The sequence below is a fragment of the Falco biarmicus genome, chromosome 4, assembly GCF_023638135.1.
Source record: "Falco biarmicus isolate bFalBia1 chromosome 4, bFalBia1.pri, whole genome shotgun sequence".
Taxonomy (NCBI): domain Eukaryota; kingdom Metazoa; phylum Chordata; class Aves; order Falconiformes; family Falconidae; genus Falco; species Falco biarmicus.
Window position 1 is genome coordinate 91125685 of NC_079291.1, and position 27102 is coordinate 91152786.

At 38.4% G+C, this 27102-nt stretch overlaps 1 protein-coding gene across 3 annotated transcripts; it reads left to right on the forward strand.

Annotated features, from left to right (window-relative positions):
- Nucleotides 1-319: 319 nt before the first annotated feature.
- Nucleotides 320-26555, forward strand: CRBN (cereblon). Of its 3 annotated transcripts, none has more exons than XM_056334393.1 (11): nucleotides 324-731; nucleotides 4033-4142; nucleotides 4309-4511; nucleotides 5386-5535; nucleotides 9048-9210; nucleotides 13947-14009; nucleotides 14729-14813; nucleotides 16501-16616; nucleotides 19687-19751; nucleotides 21278-21409; nucleotides 23001-26555. In XM_056334393.1, the coding sequence occupies exons 1-11, from the start codon at nucleotides 665-667 to the stop codon at nucleotides 23179-23181; spliced, it is 1335 nt and encodes a 444-aa protein (XP_056190368.1). In that variant the 5' UTR covers nucleotides 324-664; the 3' UTR covers nucleotides 23182-26555. The 3 variants fall into 3 exon arrangements, with proteins under 3 accessions (XP_056190369.1, XP_056190368.1, XP_056190367.1); XM_056334392.1 differs by having other exon boundaries at nucleotides 325-731; nucleotides 4030-4142; XM_056334394.1 differs by lacking the exon at nucleotides 5386-5535 and having other exon boundaries at nucleotides 320-731; nucleotides 4030-4142.
- The last annotated feature ends 547 nt before the right edge of the window (nucleotides 26556-27102 follow it).

The following is a 27102-nucleotide window of genomic DNA, read 5'->3' on the forward strand; positions in this document are numbered from 1 at the left end:
CTCAGCTTCCCCTCAGCGAGATCTGGCCTGCCTCAGGCATCTCTGTGGGGACTGCAGGCATCTAACCGGTGCGTTTGCATTTTCTCCTTCAAGAGATGTGCTCCCGAAGGTGACCCCCACGGGTTTTATTCACATCCATCCCCTCTCCCAGACCCCCAAGGGGGGCTCGGGCAAGAAGCGCCTCAGCAGCAGTTGTCACCCGGGGAGGCTGTGGCGAGAGCAGCCATGGCCGCGTCCTCCGAGCAGAGGCGGCGCCCGAGGGACCCGCACGGGCTCGTCCCGCTGCCCACGGCCACCCGCCGAGCCCCGGGCCTCCAGGCTGGGCCGGGAGCCCTGTCCCGCCACGGGGGCACACGGTGCCGGCCCCGCCGCGGCCGCCCTCGCCTGAGGGACAGCTCCGCGCCCCACGGAGCCTTTCTCACGGCCTGAGGTATAAAATATGGGCGCGGGGAGCCGGGCAGGGCGGCACACAGCCCCGAGAGCCGACCGACAGGCCCACGGCCGCCGGCAGCACCCGAGCGCCGCGGGAAGCGCCGCTAGAGGCCGCCCCCCGGGACGCGGCTGCCGGGCTGGCTCAGGCGGCGGCTGGGGCTGCGGCTCCTCCTCCTCCCGCCGCCTCCCCCCGCGCTGCCGGCTTCCCAGGCTCCTCTCCGGGTAAACAGCGATGGCCGCTGAGGAAGGAGGTGACGAGCCCCATAACAACATGGGGAATCACCTACAGCTGGTGCCCGGTAATGGCCGTTGCGGGCTGGGGGCGCGGGGAGGAGGCGCCGGGCGGGAGCGCCGGGCCGGGGAGGGAGGGGGCTGGACCCCGGTGCGTGGGCGGGATCGCGGGGAGGGCGGCGGGGCGGCCTGGGGGAGCCGGGGGGAGGCGGCGTGGGCCCGAGGGGGAGCCGGCGGGGCTGCGGGGAGCCCGGGCCGCCTTGCTGGGGCTGCCGTGGGGCGGGTGGAAGGCGGTGTGGCCTCTGGGGCGGCCCCCGGGCCCCGCTGGGCGCTCATAGCCGCCCGTAACGGCCGGGTCAGTCGGCGGTGCACGGCCGGGGGGGGGGGGGGTGGTGTAACATGCAGTGAAGGTGCCACCAAAGGGGCCAAACGCAGATACTCCTCTTGCTAAAGCTGGGCCTGTGTAAAAGCCCAAGTCTGAGGAAAGCATTCGTTGTTTTAGAAAGCCGCCACTCCACTTGAAACCCCCTCTAGCGCCATTAATAAGCAGGGAAGCGAGAGGTGCTGTGCACAGGACGTGAGAGCGGTGCTGGGTTCCACACGCTGTCCAGACTCCTGCAGGATTTATGGTGGAGTTTTGGCTTGGCTGTCTACGCAGACCAGCGTAATTCCTCATTTGGACACCTACTATGTAATAACGTGCGTTTTTCAGGTTTAGTCTATAGTGCCTCCAAACCGACAGGAGATGGTACGGTTTTGGAAGCAGCTCATGCTGAACTGGGAGAAGCACTATTTCAGAATAAGCATGCAGAGGAGAATGTAGCAGTAAGTCCTGCCAGTAACCAGTGTAACTTCCTATAGCAGGAGGTTCTTGTGAGCATTTTATGCCTGTATATTTAAAATAATATGAAAATCCTTCCCATATATTTTAGGAAATAGAGCCTTAATATTTCCTACCCTGTTCCCTTTTTTTTTTTTTTTTTTTTTTTTTTTTTTTAAATGGGGTTCATGTTGCCTCATTTCTGCACAAAGGTGTTGAGAGTAGTTTTGGTAGTGTTAGTGGGCCAGCATGAGCATCCGGGAACACCTAACCTGCCGCAAAGGAGATGTGAGCCTTGTCATGCATGGTACCTTTGGCATTTGCCTTTCCCTTGTTTCTTCGTACTGGAGGTCTCACTAATCTTGAAATTAAAAAAATCAGCAAAAAGATGTAGTTAAGGGTGTAAAAGATGCAGTTTCTTTTGCCTTCCGTCTCCTGTTCCTGTAGTGTGATCGAGGAGGAGAGTGAAGACGGTAGTGTTTTTTAGACATTCACATGGTGCTGCTGCAGTAAAATGAGTCATCGTTCCTCGCTGCCACCACACAGCAGCTAGTGTGCGTTTTTGGCAAGAATGAGCAAAAGTTTGCAGGGCACAATTCTTTCTAATCAACTGCTGTTAATTCCTTTTCTGTTCAGAAAAACAAGTGAAACGGCCTGTCTCTAAAAGGCTATTAAAACTGCTAATGATTGATGCAACTTGATGAGAGTACATGCAAGCCAAAATATAATTTTTGATTGTCAGTTTCCCTCCCCCCCACTGCAGTGATGCCCCAGAACCAGATGAAAACTTCACACTCTCCCTCAGTCATGCTAAGCAAAATGCTGGCTGTTTTGTACATCTTAAAACATTTATGGTTAGGGTTCCTAACTGAATATAATGTAAGAGAAATTTCATCTAGAAATGGAATATTTTTAGAGTAATTAGGAAGATGATATCTTATTGCTTAAAGTTCTGTAATTAGGTAAAGACCACAGAGAGTCTGTAACCTCCTTTCTTGTCATGCTGGATCATTTCTTGTTGAGATAAGTACAATATAGGATGGATCCATTACATCAGCATGTTGTGCTATACCTCTTACAGAGAAGGTTGTGTAAACTATGTGATATTAAAAAAGAAAAAAAAAAAGGTGAAGCAGAAAGGTGACCGTTGACTAAACATTTTGTAAAGAACACATTTAACGAATGTGTCTGAAGGCCAAAAAGGAAAAGACTTACAAAAACTAGCTTACAAAGTCTTCTTCATTGTTCTTTTGTCCTCCCACTCAGAAATAGTAAGATCTCAGTGAAAGAGGGACGTGGTGCTCCCATGAAGACTCCCTTCTGCAGCATCTTTCTTTAGTAAGATTTGCCTGCAGTACCTTTCAGATAGGATAATCACTCCACCTTTTAAATTTTCGACTCTGGAGTATTTCTTAATTGCAAAGGCAGCAAACTGGATACACTATCGTAAAGATTATTTTTCAGCCTAGCTTGTAATCTGATAGCTTTCAAGATCTAAATGATGTTTTTCGGCACCATTGGGATTATCAATTACTCAGCAGCTATTGGTGTAAGAATCCTGCAGACTCATTTGCAAAGTTTATGATAACACCTATTCTAGATATATCATGGTACATAAATACTGTTTGCGTTAACAGAAATAGGATCAAGTAGTAACAGTTACAAATGTGTCACAATTATATTGCTTTTGTTTTGGTGTTTTGTATGGTAATGTGCCAAACAGTCAGTGAAACCAGCATTTCAGAGATGGGTATATTTTTTATTTATTTCAGTGTGTTTTTTAATTGATTTTAGGATATCTACACGGATAAATGTACTATTTATGCTTCCAAACTAAACCATACTGTTAATTCAACTGTCCTCTTGCCTGAAAGTAGTTTTAGGATTAACACTTGGAACTGAGAAATGGGAAGAAACTTACTAATCTTTATAAATAATATTATTAAAAAATAATACTTGAAATCCTTTGCAAAGTCATATTATTTGCTTCTGTAGTAGTTGCTTTTGCTGGGTTTGCATGTGCTGTGGTTTGTGTGTATTTGGCATGCACACAGGAGAGGCTGGCAGCAATGAAACTTTCTAAAAAACCAGCAGGAGTCTTTGCATGAATATGGGGCTTCAGATTACTTTTAACTTGCTTTATGTGTGCAGTTGTTCAGGTTCGTACTACTTCCAGCGTTGTATTCATCATCCTACAAGAAATTATCTGTCATTCTAGTGTACAGACAGAAGATGTTTAGAAATGGGATAAGAAAGTACTACTATAGTGAAAATCTGAACTGACAGACTTTGTGTGTTAATTTTCTTCCAAGAAAAGTTGTTCTTTAGTGTTCCAAAAATAAATTACCAGCTTTTGACCCTTTCTATAGAATGATGATTTTGCTGTAACAGCAAGAAAATTATTTCTCACAAATACAAAAATTGCTTCCCTGTGAAAGGTTGTAACCTGGGAATATTGAATGCATTTCTGTGGTTCTCTGATTTCTTTTCAGTATCTGAGTCTTTGCTGATTGATTTCCACACAATATTCTGTATTTTCTTATTAGCAGAGAGCGAGGAAGAGGATGACAATGAAATGGAAGTTGAAGATCAAGACAGTAAAGAAGCTGAAAAGCCAAACATCATTAATTTTGATACCAGTTTGCCCACATCACATGTGGTATGGTTTTTTATATATTGTCCATTGAATGCATCTTGAAGAGATTTTGGTTGGTTTTGTGTAATTCTATTGTAATATCCTTAAGCCAAAGAGCTAGTTTTATTTTATCTTTGTAAATGACCAAAACTACTTATACTACTGTCATTTCCTTACTTACTGTTTTCAGTATTTAGGTTCTGATATGGAAGAGTTTCATGGAAGAACGGTGCATGATGATGACAGCTGTCAGGTGATTCCAGTGTTGCCCCATGTGATGGTGATGTTGATTCCTGGACAGACGTTACCTCTTCAGCTTTTTCGCCCTCAAGAGGTTAGCATGGTGCGGAATTTAATTCAGAAAGACAGAACGTTTGCTGTTCTTGCATACAGGTAAAATAACATGAGTGGGTTTGCTGATGGTATGCAGCATGTATTTTTAGCACAGTTTTCTTCAGCTCCTAAATCAAAAGCAGATGGTTGCATCAATTCTGTGGTGAATAACATAAGTTGTGGTTTGAAATTGTTTCACAAAATTTGTCTTCTAATACGTAATGAAAAGGTTTTCATGTCATACTGGGTAGCTGCTTGACAGTATCACATTTGTATAGAGAAACAGTGTTGATCTCCTTTCCTTGTTTGAGTATCCTCTCAGTTTCAGTAACTGAATGCGCTGCCCCATCTTGCTTGAAGAATAAGCCTTGATCTGAAATGTAGAAATCTGATTCTTGTTTTGAGAACTGTTTTGTCGTAAAGGTGTATTTGTTTGTTTGTGTATAGATTAACAAGTGCAGACAAATGTTTCATAATAGAGTTCAGAGACAGGAGGTGATAGAAGAGAGGAGGATATAAAAGCTGATCTGTGCCAAAAGAAGTTGCGAGTGTTCCTCTCTCTTTCCCCCCAATTTACTATGGTTTAATTATGTAGAAGGTGGGACGTTATTTTTGTGAAAGTCAAATCTAAGGAACCTTAGTACTTTCAGTATCTGCATTTCAAAGTAACATTGGTGATCCCTGTGTTCCAAGAATTTCACCTCTAGACCCTAAAATAAAGGTCAACTGCCAAAAGCCCCCAACCAAACAAAACATTAGAAGTTGCTTTTAAATTGGAAAAATAATGATTGTGATTAGTTGAAGATATTTCACCAAGTTTACTTTTTTGATGAGACTGATCATGTACAGTCAGTGCAGGTAGACTAACTTGTGAAATCTGAATGAACAGTGCTGTTTGCAGGGTAGGTAACCTTTTTAATTCTGATACTTTCAGTAATGTACGTGAAAGGGAAGCGCATTTTGGAACAACAGCAGAAATATATGCCTACAGAGAAGAACAGGAATATGGAATTGAAACTGTCAAAGTGAAAGCAATAGGAAGACAGAGGTTCAAGGTGCTTGAAATAAGAACCCAGTCAGATGGGTAAGAAAATTATGCGTTTAATTCTACATGCTGCAAATCTTGTTTCACCAAAACATTTATATTTTACTGCAGGTGCGTCTGCCCTGTCAGTCACACAAGTGACTAATTACTATAGATACAAACTGAATGCTTAATCAGTCGCTTCTCTGGTCGTTAAGGACTTCTGACATTTCTTGTTCTAAGACTTTCATGTTTTGGTTGTTAATAACTTGCTATAAAAGTCACTAAAGAGTATCTACGTGTAGCTTGATTTGATGTGTGTGAGAAAACATCTGTCAGATGACTTTGCTTCTGAAAAGTAAGTCAGGAGAAAGATGTTGATTTGCCTGCATTGTAAGTTCTAAAGCTTTATTTCATAATATCTCACATCCCTGTTTCAAACCAGATGTGAAATGAGAGAATACAATATCAAGTGAGTGCCTTCTGTTGTCTTGTGGAAAGCCTCCCTGATAGCAACCAGATTCCATTCCTTTGAAAAACTGTAGCTTTCATTTTCTGAATGGAGACCTTTCTAGAGATAGTCTGCATTGAACCTGTTCCACTTCATAACTTTATGTGCAATTGCAGCTCTGAAAGGCTGCAGGCAAGGGTCTGACACCACAGCTAATAACAATATGCTTGTGTATTCTTGTACTTTGAGGCTTAGTAGTTAAAGATCACTCAACAGCTTGCAGAAGGATTCAGCTGTGCGATTCAGATATGGAGAGGACAGTGTGCCCAGAGGGGTGGTGGTTTTTGTGAGAAGCTTCCCATGAAAGAGGAGGACTGGAGTCTTGATAATAATAATAATGGAGAAACAAGTTGCTTCTCTTATTAATTTTTTCCTTTGTAAAACAGAAAAGCACCTTGAGATTTGTGGACAAATACCTGAATATGGAAACAGGTTCTTGATTTTCACTAACTACAATCATCCCGTTATTTTTAAGTTTCTCAAATACTAAATCTTGTTTATTTTAACCATTGTCACAGTTTAGCACATCCTTACCTTCAGCAAGTCTTACCTCTTCCTTTCTGAGTGTTCACTGGTAGAAATGTGCTGCTGCTCCTGTTACTGGTTGACAGTTCTTTTCATGCGCTTGTCAAATATGCTCAAATCGGCTTTGATAGGAGTATTCTTTTCTATATTCTAGTCCTGTTCTTTTCCCTATTCCAGTGTGATACCTGTGATATTTAGAAGCTCCTCTTCTAGCCAGTTTTATCATTTTATATAAATAATACCTTTGTCCATTTATAAAAGTGACTAAGATCCTGAGCATTTAGTTAAAGAGTATGCTGAGTCGTCTTTTTCAAGTTCTTGACATCATGCTCTGCCCCATGCATTGCATCATGGGCCTCTGTCAACTCACTGTCCAGAGGTGCAGGTTCCAGACATTGATCCTGTGAGCAGAATTGCTAGAGGCTTTCATAATCTTTTCTGCGAGGCCTGTAACATCTTAATCCAAATCTGTAAATCTAATCATCTGTATTCTGCTATTGTTCAGTATATGGCATTGCTTTAGAAGGAGGCCTAGGAACAGTCTGAGCTCAGTTATTGTCATACACTTTTATAACCTGCAGCTGAAGAAATGAAGATGATGTGCGCTACTTGCTATTTCTCACTATGTGACATTTGGTTACAAATAATGTATTCCAAATTTTACAGCTTGGAAAAACCGTTGCTTGAACACAAGATGGCAGTACTTGGGTGACTACAGTAACGACAGCATTGTTACTGAGAATTCAGTATCCAGAAACAGTTAAGATGTACAGTGATTTTTGTTGTGCTGTTGAAGCATTTTATTGTGATGATTTTATATCGACTGACTAGCAGAGATCACTTAGACACAGCATGCTCACAAGCTTAATTCATAAATGCCAATTTTTAAAATTATGAAATAAAGGAGACTGATGTTTTCTCATGGCAAGCTCTAAATTTGTTGGAATGACTTTATATAGAGTTACTCTACTTTCAAATACTGTATGTTTTGTTGGTTTGGAGAGGCATTTAAAATAACATGTAGATTTGGTGCTCAGGGACATGATGGACTTGGCAGTCCTGGATTAATAGTTGGACTTCATGATCTCAAAGGTCTTTCCTGGCCTAAAAGGTTTTATAATTAGTGAACTTGAACCTCCTGCTATTGTCAGTGCATTTTGGAGACAAGAGTCTATGTTCTTCATTTCATCCTGAGCAAATTATCCTCTCTGGGTTATGAGATGCCCTCCAGACTCCTAGGCTTATGTGCTAAGTCTTTCTGTGAATGAACCTGGTAGTATGGCAGTTTGCTGTCACTTTTGACTGTGCATCAGATGGATGTGGGAAGGGAGTTGGACAGAAGAGTGTAATGTTCCATCTGTAGAAATAAATAATTTTCATTAAGATTGTGTTCCTATTTTTCATGTATTCAAGGCAACTAACAAAAGAAACAAGCATTACCAGTCTAAAATCCTTTTTGATAAAGAGGGAAAAGTACTGAGCTTCTTAGCAAGAAGAATATTTCCATGGTTCTTGGTGTTTCTGATTACTAAGTGCTTATGACAAAACATCATTTTATAATTTATAGTGAGTTATCTGAGTGTTGCCCCTGTAAGTAAAATCGGAAATTTGTGATGACGTGCATCTCAATAGTTGAGGTTTTCTGATGCATAATACTGTTAAAATGCAAAGTCCTTCCTGCTAGGCTGTATTCTTAGTAGCCACTGTTGCTGAACTCCTTGCGGAACAGGTGACCTGGTTGATGATAGGATATTAAAAGATGATCAGAGTCTATATCCAATTTCTGCTGAATTTGAACTCTAGGTAAGGACCTAAGCTTTTGTGGTTTGAAGATAGCAAACTGCATTTCAGCTCAACTTCCTTTCAGAGGGTTTGATATGTAATAGCTGACTTTTAGTTTATACCAAAAGTAACTTGAGGAGACAATAATCTAATGTACGGTGCTGAGATGGTAGCATATTCTGCTGTGTTGCCACTGACTACCTTTCTGTCCACCACAATGCTGACAGATATCTAGTGCTCTAAAATATGAAGGCAGCCTGTTGTATCCCATGGAAAAAGTAGCTCACTGTGAAAGTGGGGGGAACAGCAAAGAAACTTTTGCCGAGAAAGTTTAAGGAGTGATCTTTGTAGGGTTCTGTATGCCAGTGCAAAAAACATTTGGAAAACAGCTAATTCTGTTTTTTAAAGGAAAAGGAAAAACAGAGATTGATTCTGTTTTCAGTTTAGGTAGACCAGAGTCCAGTCAGTACAGTGGCTTTAATAATTTAGCCAAGGACATGAGATAATCTGTGTTGTAGAACAGTATTCATTTGGTTGGCTACAGATATACTGTATGTTCCCTAAGATAATTTGATTTACATTAGTACAACTTTTAAAGTCTGATTAAATGGATTGCTGCTTAAATTCTATAGTACTACATAGTAATGAATCTGTTACACCAGCCTATGTTTTTATAAGCAGTAACGTCCGTTTTTGTGAACTCTTGTATGTGTATATGTGTATGTTTCATTTGTGGTTTTTTGCCTTTTATCAGGATCCAGCAGGCTAAAGTACAAATCCTTCCTGAGCAAGTGCTGCCTTCAACAATGTCAGCAGTGCAGCTGCAGTCTCTCAGCCGATGCCATGTATTTCCTTCTTCAAAACCCACAGCATGGCAGGACCAAGCTATACATCAATGGTGGCAGAAGTATCAAAAGGTTAGAAGCTAGTTATGAGTTTGTTGGTTAGTTGTTGGGGTTTTTTTAAATTTTTGATGGTATTTTGAAAATCAGTATAAAATTCCATCTGTTCATCTTTAGGAGAAGATGTACAGCTGGGACACCAACCTCCTGCTTTTGTCACTTATTGTGATTGTTTATCAGGCATCAAAAGTGGGGAAATGCATGTTTTGTATTATGAGTTCTCTTTGGTTTTAAATACAGTACCATTAGATTACTATTACATAATCATGTAGTATTACAATTATTATTTTTTTACATAATCTGACACCTCAGAGAGAATTCTGGTTGGTAAAGCTTGTAGATGATGAAACATTGATGGAAAAAACAGAAAGTTTATAGGATATAATTTGTAGGCAGGTCAAAGAAGCATCTTAACTTTTACTGATGTTGCTTTGGCAATAAAAAATTTGGCAATCAGTGTTGACAGTGCCAGTGCCTTTGCTTTATACTTATCATAATGGTTTGGTTTTAAAAGTGAGAAGGCTTTTGTAACTTCTTCTGTAACTGATTTGGGTAGAAGAGGTTTTTAAAGAACAGAGGTGGTTTAGAGGTGACTCCCAGATTTCAATAATGGAAAGAAGACCTGTGATATCTCAGTTGTTTCAAATCCAAATTCCATTTGCTAATTTTGCTCTAAAATCTGCGTCAGTTAAAGGATTAACTTCTGTACCTGCAGTTAGTCATTTACAGAAAATGTGGGTCTGTGGTAGAATGACAGACTCAAGTTTTTTTTAACTCAGTCAGTTGTTATGTCAACTACCCATATGATTGTTGGCTGACAACTAGGCTGTACTTCACAGTTTTGAGCATGCTTTATGTTGCACTTTCATCATATATAAATTTTTATATAACATATATCTAAAATTCTTGCTGACTTTTATGCTTACTCATTACCTTTGTCAGATCATAATATTTCTATGCAATCAACTTATTCTGGCCAATTGCACATGTATTTTGAAGTCTGTTTTTTCATTTATTACTCTTTAACAGATTTACCTTCTGTGGTAGTACATAATGCACCTTATATTTTTCCTCTTTCTTTTTTTTTTTTTTTTTTTTTTTTTTTTTAACTGGATTTAGAAACTTACCAAAATGTTGTTATGGTACTAAAAGTGAAAAGACAGGAAAGGGTCTTTGAAATCTCTTAATTTTTTTTCATGCACTCTGCATATGTTGACATAGTAGTTACTAGTGGAAGATGATGCTTTTATACCCAGAGTGGGTGAATTAGCAGTTCCATGGTTGTATCAATTTTGTTTCCTAGAGCTGTTTTTAATACGTATGCAGACTTTAGACTTCTTTAGAGAGCTTCCAGAATTTTAGTTGACTGTGATTGTTAAAACAAACTAAACAAGTAGAGGAGAAATAATCATTATCAAGATGTTGGCATTGTCATTAGGGAATTATTCTGCTTTCCTATTTCTGCTTCACTGGCATAAATTCTGTCATTGCTTGTTAACACTATTTTTGCATCATGTCACTGCAGCAGTGGCAGTGCTTGGAATCAGGAGGGAATCACTGAGATTGTAGGGCAGAATTTTCAAGAGTCCTATGTGGCTGATGCCCAGCCTGAGCTACAAACTTTTGCATGGCCCAGAAGAATAATAAGGTGTGATTTGTGCTAGGCACAGCTGTGCTGTTTAAAAGGTGCTAAAAGATGGCTTTATACAAGTGAATGTGCACTTTTACCAGTATACAGCATTTTCCTTTAGGAGTCTGAAATAAAATTACTGTTGAAAGGATAATTTTGTTGGAATAAATGATGTTTCCCTTAATAAGCACCATGATAGTGTATTGTACTTGTATATTTATACCAGCAAAAGCGTTTCAAGTGTAAACCTCGCTCTTTCTCAGGCACAGTGCAGGCTTTTCAAAGACCAGCTATCATTAACAGGGGACAAATACACACAGGGAAGTTAATAGGACAAGAGTTAGCACTGAGGTCAGTAGGAGAGGATGTGGTGAAACAGGGCAACCTGACACTCTTGGTGGGGGGTGGGGGACAGACCGGGAGGGGGACGACACACATGACACACCAACGAAAAAAAAACCACCAAAACCTGAAATTGTGGGTTATTTATCTATTTATTTAGCGCACCATTTCAGTCAATGGCATAGAAAAGAAACTGTATCTTGAAGTCTCAGTATCAGTAGAGATCTTTAGAACTGCCTCCAACAGAGAAGCCTAGTAGCTCTCCTCATTGTCAGATGCAGGTTTGGGTTTGTTTTTTTTCTTCGGTGTTTTTGAACTCTGTTCCCCCCTCCAAAAAAAAAAACCTCCAAAAAACCTCAAACAAAAACCCTTCACATTAATAACAGACCTATTGATTCTCAGAATTATTGAACAAGTTCATCTGAGTTAACAAGCCCAGAAACAGTATGCTTCAGGGGGCGTGGAAATCCCTTTCCAAGTCTGATTCTATCAGGTGATAGCTGAAATGCAGTACACCCGCTTGTTGCAATAAGAATATTATTTTATGGATAGAGATGCAGATCCAGAGTAGGGACGTTGTCCTGTTGACCTCCATCACTCTAGTAATGTATGAGAACCGTGACTGTTTCCAGTATGACAGGCTGTACCTCTGTACGTTTGCTAATATAACAAGAAACATCAGAAAATGAAAGCTGCATTTTAAGAATGGTTTCTGCTCCATCAAGAGCTCCCCCTGTGTCAGCTGTACAGAAAATATACTTTAGCGCTAATTAGAACAGTAACTTGAGTTTTGGTGTTCCTGAATTCTTTCTTCAAAGTACCATTTATTTGCTGTGGATTTTAGTCTCTCTTGCCTGATTTTTCTCATTTGTAAAATAAGGATAGTTTCCCTCAAAGGGAAAATGAAAATTTACTTTGTATTTACAGAACAATTAAGAACTCCTCTTTTGGAAAGCAATGTGGCTGTGCAGTATACCGCTTTTTAGATTTTTGGTAACCTAAACCTATGAATTTAAATGTTCTGAAGTCACTGTAGGGAATTGGTTAACTAAGCAAATACTTTAACACTGCTGGAAATTTGGTGGTTAAGGAAAGCACTTATAATCTAGGGTTTCTTTCCTGCAGGATATGAATAAGCTACACAAGCTGAAGACTTTTTATCTGTGATGTTGGTAGCCACTTGTATTTTGTTCTTCCTAATCTGCTCAGTATTGTTGTATAGATGTTTTTGTACACAATTCAAGTGAACATGTTAGACTTCTTCACAGTGAAGTATAGTACCATAGTGTGGGCCACTGCTATTAGTAAAATTTTTGTTTTGAAGGAACACCCTTCAATAAAAAATAGTTATGAGGCCTTCAGGGGATTTTTTTTTTCTTGTTGTTGTACTCCTCCTCCACATTTGTTTTTACTCAGTGTTCCATTTGGGTCTGAATTTTTCTTTATGGGATGTTGTTAAATAGATACTGTACAATATTTTGTTCACTGTCTTCGGATAGTTATAATAAAGCTGTTTACTAGCTTTTCAGAAGGCTGGCACAAACACTGATGTTCAGTAACTGTAGAAGAATGGCTGCAGAAGCATGGCCTTAGAATCTCTGAAGATCTGCACAATCCAGGCCTGATATTAGAATAGGTCTGTAATCAGAATTGTACTGAAATTGCTGTGCTGAAGTTAACAAGAAAGGTAGCCTTGAGCTATTCTTGAATCCTGAGACCAAGTAATTATGTTGTGCCAACAGGCCGTGGCTGTAACAAGCTACAGCTGCTGGGAAAGCAGGTGCAGGGCCAAGAAAGATAGGGACCGGTATGGGAAAATAGGGAGTAACAAACTACAAGGCTGAAGCACAGCAACACCATTAGCTACATGGATAGAATGCTTATTTTAGTCATGATAATTAGGGGTGGGAGAACCACGCGCGTTTAGAGACTACTAACCAATTATATTTCTGCTTTACGAATATGCATGTGTATCCGTTCTATATAAGTAGTGTTAGAAACTAATAAAGTTGAGCAAGATGCATAACTCATATTGAGCGTCTTCTTGACTCCGGCGAGCCCTTCTTCCAACAAGTAACCATTTCTGAAAACATGATTTCCATTAAAAATAGATACTAGAATGAGAGTGGATAGCAATATGCAATTAAACATCAAGATTGCCCATGTTTTCTTAATCAGTAATTGTTCTGCTGTGAGAAAACATCCTCTGGAACGCCTAACAAGTGTGTTGGTATTTTTAGTTATGTTTTTAACAGATTAGTTTTCCACTTAAAAAATACCATCATACATCCTTTGAATTTATATGTGTCATCTTAAAATGCCTGATACGGCCCATTAATCTCCTCCTTTCATTTTAGTTACTTATGCATTTGACTACATTGATACGAATAGTTTAGTCACCTCCTAGTGATTTGCTGTGGTTGCTGAAGGATAAGGAACAGATGCACTATCTAATAGTACTTAAATCTTCTGAACTGTCTAGATTTCAAGTAGATGCTCTTTAAAAAGGCGTAATTTCTTATTACTAAACATTAACACTTTTAATGCTGAGACAGGTTTTCTGAGAAAATCCATGTTGTCTGTCTTGTACAGAAGTCTTGTCTCTCAATGCATTTTGAGAAGTGGTTTAAAAGTTTCACATTCAAGTACTAGTCCTGATGGTGATAATTTATTGTATCTCTAAATAGTCAGGTACCTCTGTTCTGTTTTATTTGTTTGAATAGAATGGCCCTAAAATCTGGTAATGTTAAAGAATACATATTTGTGGTTTTGGTTTTAGAGGAAGTTCCACTGTGCAAGTCTGACATCTTGGCCTCCCTGGCTCTACTCTCTATATGATGCTGTAAGTTCACCCTGTTATTACCAAATAATCTACAATTAGTTTTGTATGATTTAATGTATAATTATTGAATAATGTAAAAGATTTTAATTTTGTTGGCTCATAAGTTACACTTCAAAGAAGTGTGTAGTTTTCAGTTTACTGGGAGAAGAGCACGAGGGACTTTCCCCTCTGGTCATTCCCTCGTTCCAGAGCATGTGTCTGTGGTGGATAACAGAGGTTTGGGTTCCAGCTGTTTTGTCTCAGAGCAAAAACTCAATCCTCTGTCCCACATGCTCCAGGTGAGTGTTTTAACCACAAGGGTGCTGGGTAGTCTCCATCTTTCTTGTTGGAGTTGCTTTACTCTATAAAGAAATACATACTTCTTGAATACATATATATATTAGTACATAAAGTAATGGGTGTAAGAGAGGCAAAGCAGGGAGGAGGCTAGCCCTCTTCGTGTTTGTACAGTTCTAGAATTTGAATGGTTGCATCCTTATCTCAGATGAGAGTTATAACCACCATAGGCCATTGGTTTATTTTGGCCTGTTTCCCATCCTATCTTACTCTTAATTTAAAATATGTAGATACAAAATGAGTCTGTAATTACTTTAAGTCTTAAAAGCTAATGTCCACTTAGGGAAAATAGCTTACTCTACATTTTGCTTCCTTTTTTTTTTTTTTTCCTAAGAAAACAGAAATACCAATGTATTTAAATTAGGCTTTTCTTCCAACAAAAGGAAACCTTGATGGAAAGAGTCAAGAGGCAGCTACATGAATGGGATGAAAATCTTAAAGATGAATCTCTTCCAACAAATCCAATAGGTATGATGTTGAGCTTATGAACTCAAATTTGGTTTGGGGGTGGTTTATTAAGTTCCTAAGAAAACAAAGCTTAGATTATCTTTTTATTGGCAATCCATCCCTCATCTCCAGTTTCCAGTAAATTTTGATGGTTGACTTTGGCAAAAGGATGATAGAGCTTTTAAAGACATGAACATCCTCCAACTCTGCCAAAACATGTTCAGCAAAAGAACTATTGTGCTCCATAGTGGGAGGAATGTGATATGTTTCATAAGAAAACAAGAGCCAAAAGTGTACTAGATTTTTTAAATAATTACTGCATAAGTCTAAATGTTAGTATGTATAATCTCTTTGTTCTTATTGCTTCTTACCCAGCATGAGGGAATATAGCACCAGTAACTAGTCACGGAAAAGTTGGGATGAGATTTCATGCCTTAGCTGGTATTGGGGTTATGCCCCAGTGAACAAGCCTCATCTCTCTGCAGGTCTCTAGGATCTAATAAGAGGGATTTTCAGTTGAAGCCTTTCAAATGGGGAAAAACATTTTTTCCTGTGTAGTCTCTCAGATGCCTGATAAGGGGGAAGTTTAAACTTCAGCCTTGAGTTAAAGTCAGTTAAGCACCACATGCAGGCCTGGGCTCAATAGTTTTGATGTACTTGGAGCTCTCATTTCTGATTTGCTTAAAGTAGTGGTTGAAAGTACTTCTTCTCTGTTTTGCCTAGAGTGCTGCTTAGAGGACCATATATGGAAAGCATATGAAATAATCAGAAAACAAAAAAATGCAGTATTTTTTTGGCACATCTTTTCTCACGATTCACAGCATATTGATACTTTGCTGACTTTAATTTTCAGCTTTTGAATTCTTTTACAGGCTGTAAGAATGGGATGATTTCCAGCTTAGCCAGGCTTTTGTTAGCTAAATTAAAGAAGCTAAATTAAATTTTTGTTAGCTAAATTGAAGACTGTAGTAAAGTCCACTACCTTTTGTGTTTGTGCCTTTTGATACCAGATAGAAGTTGCTGCCTGAGAATTTACTATCATATTAAAACTTCTTTTTTTAAAAAAAGCCACAAGGTCTGTCTTCTTGACTGAATGTTTTTTGGACCTAAATTTGTTCTGCTTTCAAATGTGGGAAAAAAAACTCCAGAAGGGATTTGTATATAGGGTATGTCTTTCTCCTTCTCACAGTATGCTAGTGAAGAATACTTTCTTAGTACTAACATGAGTGATATAACTGGGGTGTAATTTATGGTGGAGGTGTATGTTTGGGGGGGTTTTCTTGAATTGTCCCTTCTCCAATAGAAACATGTCTTTATTTTTTTTTTTGGGGGGGGGGGGCGGGGAAGAGGAAGTGCAAGCATAAAGATAACCACTTAAGCATTGGTGGTTGGAAAACTCAGTAATTCACAGTCAAAGTGGAAGTCTGTATCAGGCAGTGTTCTCTGGGGGTCTGTTCTGGGTTTAGAATACATTACTTTACCAGCATTGTTCAGTCTCCATCGCTGGTGATCTTCAGTGTGGATTAGACAGCCATCGTAGAGGTTTAACGTGAGCATGATCCAGCCTTAGGGCAGAAGGATGTACTGAGATGCCCTCTAAAAGCCTATTATAAACCAAAGTTTTAGCATTCTATCTGTAACTGAGTAGAGGTAGTAGTTTCTGTTTCTCTCTGAAATTCTAACAGGCCTGCTACTTTCTGTTTTCTAGATTTTTCTTACAGAGTTGCTGCTTGCCTGCCAATTGATGATGCATTACGTATACAGTTGCTTAAAATAGGTAGTGCTGTTCAGCGACTCCGATGTGAATTAGATATTATGAACAAAGTGAGTATTGTTTTCTTTACTTGTCATTAACTTGTTCTCACAAAAAAAGAGTGACTGTTAAAATCTACTGGAAAAAAAGTGTATAACATTTCCAAGCAATACTTCTAGAGAGTGAATCTGTGTGTTCTTTTATTTCTTCCTTCCCCTTTAAAACTTTGCTCAAGAAAGAAAATACTCTCTCAAAACTAGACTTTATATTTGGCAGCAAGCAAGAAACATACAATAATGCTTGCTTTTGTTAGAAATCATATTTCAGCACCTCACAGTACTTTTTCAGCCAAGAGGTGGTGCTAGAAGTCCAGTGTTGCTCCTAACTATCTTACGAACATTGTAACCCCTTATTGATAGTATGAGACACCACAATCAAGTAGCATTGTGCCATGAAAAAATGTGGATTTTGTAACAAAAGATAAATCTTTGTAGTATTGAGCTAATGAGTATAAATAAATCTAAGTATTGGAGTGAAAGGATTTTTGCAAAAGGCATGTATTGACTTGTTAGGCAGTACCTTTTTAAGACATTCTAAAACTTGTCTTCTCTTTCCTTCTTTCCATTGTTATGGCCATGTATGCTCTAAATGTAGAATGTTACCTTTTTTTTTTTACATAGTACATTTCTTTATAATAATAAATACTTTCTTAATAATAGTATCTACTATAAGTAAATTATATATCATAACAGATAATGCAACTAAATGTCAGTCAACTTCATGTTCAATCTAACTGTTTTAGGAACAGTGTTGTCAACAGCGTCTCCAACAGCAGTTCAGCTTGCTATTCTCTTTCCAAGGAGAAAATGCTGAAAAGAGCTATTGGTATAAACACAAGTTTTAACTGTAAACTTCTTTGTGTTGGATAGTGGTAACTGGAATATTTACTGTTCAGCTATTGACTGGAGAGACACATTAATATTTTGTTAGTACACGCATATCGCAAAGAATACCTATGTACATCCTGATAAATGCTCGACTTGCTGGTTGTAAGCTTGCTGGGGATACCAAAGTACTGTTTCAAATATTAGTGTAGCGTAACTGCAGTCACTGTTGTGTTTGTCTGCTGGATATAGTGGGAACTTTAGCTGTTTGCCTAAAGAGTGCTGCTGGTTCCTGGGGGAAGGAGAGCCAGAGTATCATTTTAATATTGTTTCTCTTCCCAAAGTTCATGCATCAAAACTTTGAAAGGGAATATACGGAGAAAAGGAGACAGGAAACATCTCTCCCAAATTCTGGGAGAAAAATGGACATGATTTTTTGTGAGGCTCTGTATTCAGCTTAAACTTCATTTGTCTTTCCTGAGTCAGAAACTCTGAAAATATTATGCTGTTCAGATACTACTAAGAACTGATAATGTTCAGTATATTGTATATTCTATATAAATCCATAAGTAACATGAGGACTTAAGTTACTCTCATAAAATATAAGATAAAGTTGATTTTTAGCCTAGGTGTTTTCTTCATCAACATGTGACATTTTGTTCTGTAAATGTGTTTAACTGTTCTTTATTAGTGTGAGAATGGTGTGTTACGGTTTTTTAGCAACACTTATTTGGTCATTTCTAGTCTTATTAAGCCAGGGTTCTTTAAGAAGGGGTGCTCTGGCAGCATAGCATACATTTTGATGTACTTGAGAAGGATGGACTTAACAAGTTTCATTGTTCAGAATGTAATTTACGGGAATATAACTGATTGTAAGACCTGATCCATTTTCTTTTGTATTTGACATCAGTGAATTGTATTGCACTTTCAATAGCCTTTCCTTCTATGAAAGGCAGTTAACTGTTTCTGCGCTAATTTTTAAAGGAATGTACATCACACACAGGTATAACACTTCTGTGAATTCTGCTTGAGCATGCCAATTGTAATAATTAGATTGGTTTGGAAACGGAGGGATGGAATTAAGTAGCTGTCTAAACTGGAGTCTGAGAGGGATATATGAGCATTAGATTACAATCTGTAATTTAAAAGAGTGAGAGATAGTAGGCATTAAAGGTTCTTGGTAGGAGAGGAAGGCCAGGTGAGCTTTGAGAAGGGAAGTGGACTGGTGTATGATAAATAGTATCTGTATAGTGGAGCCATTTTCTTCCCTCAATCTCCAAGATTAAGTAAGACAGGGTGTTGAAAGTGTAGGGCAGAACCAGTGTCACCTGCAAGAAGGATGCTGGAGGGTGGTAAAATGCAGCAATGAGCCCAGAGCATTCTGAGTGAGGAAAGAGTAAGAGAGTAAAGACTGGCGTAAGCCTGTGTAGTACCACATGAGTGCAGGAGTCGGAGGTCGGGGAGAATCGGAAGCACAGGCTGTGATCTGTGGCAAGTTCTGAAAGGATATACGTTCGCACAGGGACTTGTCCAGGTGAAGATCCTAGGCTCCGCGTTTGGTTCCAAAATATAGTAGATCATTTTTGGGGAGTAGTTTCACATGCCTTAACCTTAAAAAGAGGTAGAAGTGATGCACCTCCTGAAAATTAATGGTAGTGTTCTACTAAACTGAATTAAATGCTTATTTTCTGGGCAATGTCAGTGATGAATTGTTTCATTCTACTTTGTAGAAATTGTAGATGATAGATTAATCTGTTATAATCTTTAAGTGAAAGTTCAATATGTCTTACATATTTTTCATGAGGAAATTAAAACCATCGATCTACACTACTCTCAAATTTTAGAAAGACTTAATGATTGCATTTGTACTCATCTACTTTTCCTGTGTTGTATTTTAGAAGAGCAAAGGTTTTGCTTCTAAATTAGCTTTTGGCGATCTTAGAAGGTTGACTCATTTATTATTATCTGGTGTAGTCAGATCCTTTTTTGTATGTGGATTTTTGGGGCAGGGGAGGGAAGTTTATAAAAATCGGTTTGTCTTTCAGATAACAATTAATGTTTACCACGAGTAAGTAAAATGCCTAGAAAAAAATGCATCCTTTGAAAGGGAAAGCATAAGTGACTGCTGCCCAGATAAACAAAGAAATTGGTACAAATTCTGTTCTGAGGGAAGGGGAGAGGCATTTTTATTATTTGCCACTGTGCTAACAAGCATCTGGAAACGAATGAAATTACCCTCTTTGTTCTTCTTTTCAAGTGTACATCTCTTTGTTGTAAGCAATGCCAAGATACAGAAATAACTACCAAGAATGAAATATTCAGGTGAGTTTATTGCTCTACATCTTCGGGAGGTTCTTGATCAGAAACATTGGCACAGCAAAACAGATTAAGCTAGGTTATGTCTTACAACTACTGTGTTTTCCACATCTCTAATAAAATTTAAGTAAATACTTATAGGGATTTTCCTTTATAAAACAAAGCAGGTTACTTGAGCTTTTTTAATAAGAAGTTGGTAAGTCTGAACATCATCGTGTATATTGTAACAGGAGTTAGTGTGAAAAGCCATGTTATGCCACCTAGTCCAGCACCTTGCCACTATGCACTCAGCGGTAAGTTTTGAAATATAAATTCGTTACGTTGGACAAAAAAATATCTGTTATTTCTGAATGAAGTTCATGAATTCCCCAGTTTTATTTCTCAGCACTTCATCCTGACTTCTGTGTGTCCACAAGCTTCAACAGCAGATTAAAATGCATGAATTGGGTGGTATAGATAAGCTCCCAGGATGTTGTCATGTAAGGAAATTGCCTATTTATGTCATTAAGCATTATGAGACCTTTTTTATTTTAACAGTATATGGTTATTCCTAGTAACTGTACTAGGCAGTATGTTCCCATTATGTCTTTGACCTATACAATATCTTCCATGTTCAATGATGATAAGACTATACATTTTCCAAATAATATTTGCTTCTGGTTGTCTTGTCACTATTTTAATGTTGAATAACTAATATCTGTCCATCATCTGTGATAATGTGAAGGTTAAAAAATTAACAAAGCAAGACTCCCCACAGTTTTCCTTTATCAGTGTGCTAAGAAGCTGATGTGGTAATTAAAAGCTATTTCTTATCTTCTAATCAAATAATAGATTCCAGAAACCATGATTCCTGCTGTGTCAATATGATGTACTTTAACAGAAGAATGAGAAGTTAGTGTAATGAATGAACATTTTTGCTTACTTTTAAAGTTAGATTTTAAAGTAGCAATATAGGTGTCACTTGGTTTTGTTGGAAAATGCTATTCAAAAGCAGCGAGTAAAATAAATTATGAGTCTATCATGTACTTTTTATACTGAGCTGTAGGTTTTTGAGGGAAAGATTATTGACTGCTTTAAATGAGGTAGATTCCATAGCATCCTGTCAGCTGTCCCCTAAGTAACTTGTCCCTTTTAACAAACAGCTGGGTGAAGTTCATCTGAACACAGGAATATTTTAATCCTTACTTGTGATAATATCTTCTTAAAAACCTTTTCTGAAACAGGGTTTTAGCAAATAGGTAACAGGAATAATTTATGTCAGTGACAAATGTGTGGGATTTATAACACTGGACACGTAAATTTCTGCACTTATAAGAAAATTTGACCAATGATACTTTACGTTAGTAACTTTTTTTCCCCCCAGTTTTTAATAATGTCATTAAAAATACTTTTTCCTACAGCGTGAAGTAGTTCTTCTGCTGCAGAAGATAGTTTTAAGCATGGTTGGCAGTTTTTCCTCCATTTACATTTGACAGCCTTTATTTTTCGTTTCTTCCTTGAACTCTGACAAAATTATTAATTATCTGTTATAGTTTATCCTTATGTGGACCCATGGCAGCATATGTGAATCCTCATGGGTACATCCATGAAACCCTTACTGTATATAAAGCCTGCAACTTGAATCTCAGTGGACGACCATCGACAGAGCACAGCTGGTTTCCTGGGTAAAAACATTTTAAAGAAACTCTATTAGTAAATGACAGAAATTTGGTTGTAAGTGTATTCCTGTGATGGTGAAATATTAAACATGCCATTTTTGAAAAATATGTCATCATTTTACTCATATGAAAAATAGGAAAGTAGATACAGACTTTTTCAAATAGGGAAAAAAATGGAAAATTCTGATAGAATGTTTTCAGAATTTTGCTTTAACTTATTTAAAAGTATGGGAGTCTTAGGATTTTAAAACATAGTCTAGCATCGGACAGTTACAGACAGGATACTGATTGTCTGGGACTTCCTTTGTGTATAGTTTTGATTAAGCTGCAACTAAAATTTTAATTGTTGTTTCCATGCAGTTTTCTTTGATCATTAAGTAAGTAAAATACAAGTGAAAACCAGAATATATAAATGCAGTTATTCTACTGAAATACTTTTTAGATCTAAAAACTGGATAAATATTACAAATAAAATAATCAGATTGATACAAATGTTAGTAATTTTTAGATTCACGTATTTGTATTAATCTGATTTCTTTTTTTTTTTATTTAGTCTGGCTCTCTGAAACAGTAGCAGAATTAACTGTCAAGATGTAAAAGTTTGCCTAATAATGACAGGTCTTGCATCAGAATGTCACCCCTCTCCAGTAGCTTAAATTTAATTTTTGTGGCTAGATAGGCATTCATTCTTCAGGCACTCACTCAAAAGTTTGAATATTTAACTCTTAAAAAGACCTGAAATGTCAAACTAGACTTGAACTTTAGTTTCATAAAAATATTCTTTAAACATATTTTCACCAAATCGTTCTTCTGTGTGGTCCTTTTTGTGCCAGAGAGTCAAAAATCAGTCTTCTGTCCCTTTTAAACCAGCATAAAATAATACGTTGCTGTATCTGTAGCCAGTCCGTCGTTCTTGACTAACACATGTATACAGTTACTCTTCCATTTTCTCATGTTGATCTTGGTGGGTCTTTCCTGGATTATCACACAGCACTGAGTAATGACTTGGAGGGTGTATGGCATATCTGTCACAAGACCTGCGTGCCTAGACTCCCTGAAGAAAACTTGTGGCTTATAATATCTGGAGTTCATTTTTTTTCTTCCTTATGTGTTTTCTCAGCTCTTGTCTTCTATAAGGGTTTTGAAATACTCATGTTCTGCCTTTCAGAACTGTTAAAGGAAAGCTCTGTTGCTTTGGAAAGTGCAGTTCCCTGTTAATCTAGGAGCAGTGCAAAAATCACTTTTTATTTCCATTGAGTAACTTACTTTCTCAGAATCATTTTCTGACTCTTCAAGGCAAACAGCATTTCATCATACCGTTGAAATGTTGTGCTAATAAAATACAAAATGCTTTAGTTGCCTTCTCTGTTTAGAGGCTGATCTTTATTTTCTTTTTTTTTTTCCTTTTTTTTTAAGATCCTCCCAGGTTTTTAGATGGGAGCACCTTGATTACCAAAGATTCTTTGAAAATGTAGCTTGAAACTAGTATTACCTTTTACCTGATGAGTGAGCTGTGTTCCAGCAGTTTTGAAGTGTCCTTTTCTTACATGTTGGCATCAGTTTGTTTTTTTGGCTTTTTTTGTTGTTTTTTTGGTAGGTATGCCTGGACTATAGCCCAGTGCAGAATCTGTGGGAACCATATGGGATGGAAGTTCACAGCTACCAAAAAGGATATGTCACCTCAGAAATTCTGGGGGTTGACACGATCTGCTCTCCTGCCTCGGATCCCAGAAACAGAGGACTCAGGCCATGATAGATCGCCGTTACTCTGCCTGTAATCTGGTAACCTGCTTTGGAGATGAACAGGCAGTAGTCTCTCTCTTAAATGCATCTGCTCGGTTCTGCTTCTGATGCTTACTTCAACTTAAAAAAACCAAGAACCCACACCCACACACAAAAAACCAACCAAACAGGCAGGCTTGCTACAGTTGGGTTTGGTGTGCATCCGCATTGCTGTGGTTTCAGCCGCAGTGAAAACTGAAGGTGGAATCTTTAGTATGACAGCTGAGGAGAGGAGGTGGCATGACGCACCAAGGAATCTTATCTGATCCATCTGGACAGAATGGACACTGAACATTCTCTTTCCTTGTGTAATTTCAGAAAATGTTTACTGCTATCAGCTTGCAGTGAAAGAAGGTGGGGGGAAAGTAAAATGACATATAAACAGAGTAATTTATGCAATATATGTATGATGGTAGATACCAGTTACTTGCTGCGGAGTATTTTCCATAGTATACTTAAATGTGTTTTCACTGAGAATCCCTGTTTCTAACTGTGTGGAGTACTTCAGATTTTATGCTTGTGCTGTTTCTCAGATATTCACTGAAAAACCATCGAAGAGAGTGCCAGCCTGAAGTATCGCTGACTGACACTGTGTTGGTAATGTCAGTGGCAGTGCCGTAACTGGCAAAAGCCAGAGTTCCTGCAGCTGGAACAATTCCATCACAGGATGTCCTTTGGAAGGAACCTGTGTGAGGTATTGGTCCTTACACGTCTGAGCTATTTAGTCTCTTGATTTAGGAGTCTTAAAATTTACACTATTTATACAACATATGCAGGTCAGTCCCAGACCATAAAGAAGTACTTTGGCATTTACTGTTGAATGTGCTTGCATTTACCTTTCAGGTTTATTTCTGTGAAGATTAGGTGATCAGCATACATGTCCAAGGTTCTGTGAAGTGCCCTCTAAAATACTTAACTATAGCAACTTTTCAGTAGTGTTTATTTTCACAAGGGGGAGGTAATATCTCTTAATATTTTTTTTCTTTTACATTTTCATATCATAATTAAATTTCACATTATCACCCTTACAGAGAGCAAGATTTTTGAAATAAAACAGAAATAAAAGGCAGTGCTTTTTTTCTTGCCCCCTTTTTTTTTTTTTTTTTTTTTTACTGAAATGCTGTCTGTGCTACAGAAATTGGGTGCCAAAATGGGGCAGCTTTTGTGACTGATTTATTGGGTGTTTTTTTTACCTCAGAATGCACTTTGGTGATGGAAACTGAAGATTTCTTCAGTATGTTTGTATATGTACGCACGTTTTCTTTTGAAGCTTTATCATTCACTCTTTATTTCTTCACAGTAAATCTTTGAGAACTTGTATTGTTATAATGGCACAAAACTACTTAAGATGCCAGCCACCGCTTGCTCATTCTTAATCGTGGCCCTACACCAGACATGCGTAGCACGGCCAGGTTACTCGGTGAAAGGCCAAGTCAGACCTGCGAGACAAGCCGCTGATGTAAATGTGGCCCCGGCTACAGTGCAGCTGAAGAAGTACCCTGATGCAAAAAGATGCTAGGTGCTGAAAGGCTGTTGGAGTAGTTTATCATGCTAGGTATGTAGAAACTAATGATTGTGTAACTCAGGTTTAGTTCTTTGAAGCCTTCTACCTCTGTGCTTCTGTGATAACTTTTGTTCTCTCCGTAGGCATCTTTAACAGTGCATTTAATTTTGTGTGCAGTGCTCTGACTTGCCAGTGAACTGTGAGAAGCAATACTTCTTTGAATACAATTCTGAACAAATAGAGGGTGAATGATGGCTCATTTTCTTCGAGAAAACATTCTGTATTTTGATTGTTTCTATCTATAATAAGCTCTCAAAAGGCTGAAGTGATAAGCACTAGTGTGAGAGTGAGACTGTGAAACCTTTGTGCTTTGATAACCGCTGAAATCATACTTGGCTTTCCCCACACACCCCGCACATGCACACACACGGAGGTGCACACCACAGGCATGTGTGCACACAGACACACACATATCTTAGTTGTAGACCTGGTTTATTTTTCCTTTCGAAGATCCCTAGTATCTGTTGTTCCCTTTACCCTCAACAAGGCTTGGTGGTGGCAGGAGCTCTGAGGGTGCTTTAAAGTCCCTTCTGATGCCATTCCATTTAAGTATTTTCTGAGGGTAGAGTGAGTGAGGTTTTCCAAATTATGTTCTCGGCTGTCGACGAACTTCATAAGGTATTTGGGGTTTTAGCCAAGTCTTTTGGATTGCCTCAACTAAAAATAGCATTACGTTGGCAATGTTTGAATACAAAATAGGCATAATTTTTTGTATTGTGTATATATAGTCAAATGTAAACTAATATAATGAAGTGAGGTAAGTCAAGAGTAAATTTAACACTAATTTAATTTTATTGTTAATGCTGCTGTTCCATCTGCCTAACCTTCTGTGTAATGTTTGCCGTTTCAAAGTCCATGACACTTTCCAGGCTGAAAACAAGCATGGTTCAGGTTGCTGTGAAGATGATGAGTCTTGCCATGGGGAAGCTGGCTGTTACAGTGCTACACATGTAAGAATGCTCAAAACGTACAGTATGTGACTTACAGGGTGGATGTGGAGTTGGGGATGGTTCTATACATTGGTTGTGTCTTTTCTCCTTTTTGGAGAGAAAACTTCTAGAAGGGGATTGTGGAAAATTATTACTGGCAAATATGGACATCGTATGCTTTTGAGAGCTAATACAAAGGAAATCACATTTAATGATAATTTACTACATTCATTGATGGGCGTGTAGCTTCATGCATTATTTAATCCAACTGACTGGCTGGTTGCTGCCAAAAGGGATCATTTTTCTCTTCTCCCCCACCGTAATGTCCGTCCTGATGTGAGCTCTAGGATTCGGCAGTCACAGGATTGGTGTCCTGGCTGTGCAGCCACGTCCGTGTCTGCTCTGACGGAGGGAGGAGGGATGAGCAGGTGTCATGTAGGGACAAGAGGGGGACAGCCCTGTGCAGCAGCAGGTCTCAGCTGGACTGCAGTACATGTAGCATAGAATAGCTTATTTTCAGGCCATCATTAAAATAGCATAAAGATGTCACACAATCAGAGCCTGTAATATTGCAAGTTTTCATATATTTTAGTTTTGATGAATGGGTAGAATCACACACCACACGTGTACACCGGGTCTAAAACACATTCAGATACTTTGCCATTTGTTTTTTAATAATGCCATTTTTGTATGTGCGCAATTAATTTTGTTCCTCTCATTGGTTTTTCACCTTTAATTGCTTTGTAAAAGCTGCGGAAAGGGTAGCAAGTTCTGCGCTTTAACTTTCCTCTGTCTGCCTTTTGAGACAACTTTTCAGGAAAACCTTGTTGCTTGCAAACATTTGCAAAGAATAAAATGCAATTTGTTTCAAAACTGATTTTTTTTTTTCCCTCTGATTGTTGGGAAGAATGAAAATGCTGGGGGTTACACTGTGTTTTAAACTGGTTAGCTTCAAAAAGCACTGTGTAAGGTGAAAGTTCTGGCTTCAGAGAATGTGCTGGCTCGAGTGGCAAAGGACAGAGAAGGTAAGAAACAACATGGAGACAGTGTAAGTTGTTATCCTGATGAATAACCAAACTGAAACATTAAATCCTTCATCTCAAGCTCTCTTCTCACTTATCTGTGCACTTACTTGCTTTAATCCACCTGAGTAATTCTTAGCTTCAGTCCCAAATCCTTCTGTATTAACTTGCCAACATCTAAGATTTATTATTATAAATTATATATTTTTTCTTTATGTGTGTGTGTATAGATATATATATATATATGTGGATTTGTATGTGTGTATAGGTGATCTGTCTCTCTCTGGCTCTAAACATTATTTTTAAGTACATAGTGCATGATAATAAATATACATCATAAAAAATATATACTAATAGTATATAACTAAAAATATATTTTTAAAATATATATATATAAAAATC

Coding starts and splice junctions, on each gene's coding strand:
- CRBN (XM_056334392.1), top strand. CDS start 665: ATGGCCGCTGAGGAAGGAGGTGACGAGCCCCATAACAACATGGGGAAT. Junction 9,211..13,946: donor GGTGGCAGAAGTATCAAAAG/GTTAGAAGCTAG, acceptor TTTTGGTTTTAG/AGGAAGTTCCACTGTGCAAG. Junction 19,752..21,277: donor ACCAAGAATGAAATATTCAG/GTGAGTTTATTG, acceptor TATCTGTTATAG/TTTATCCTTATGTGGACCCA.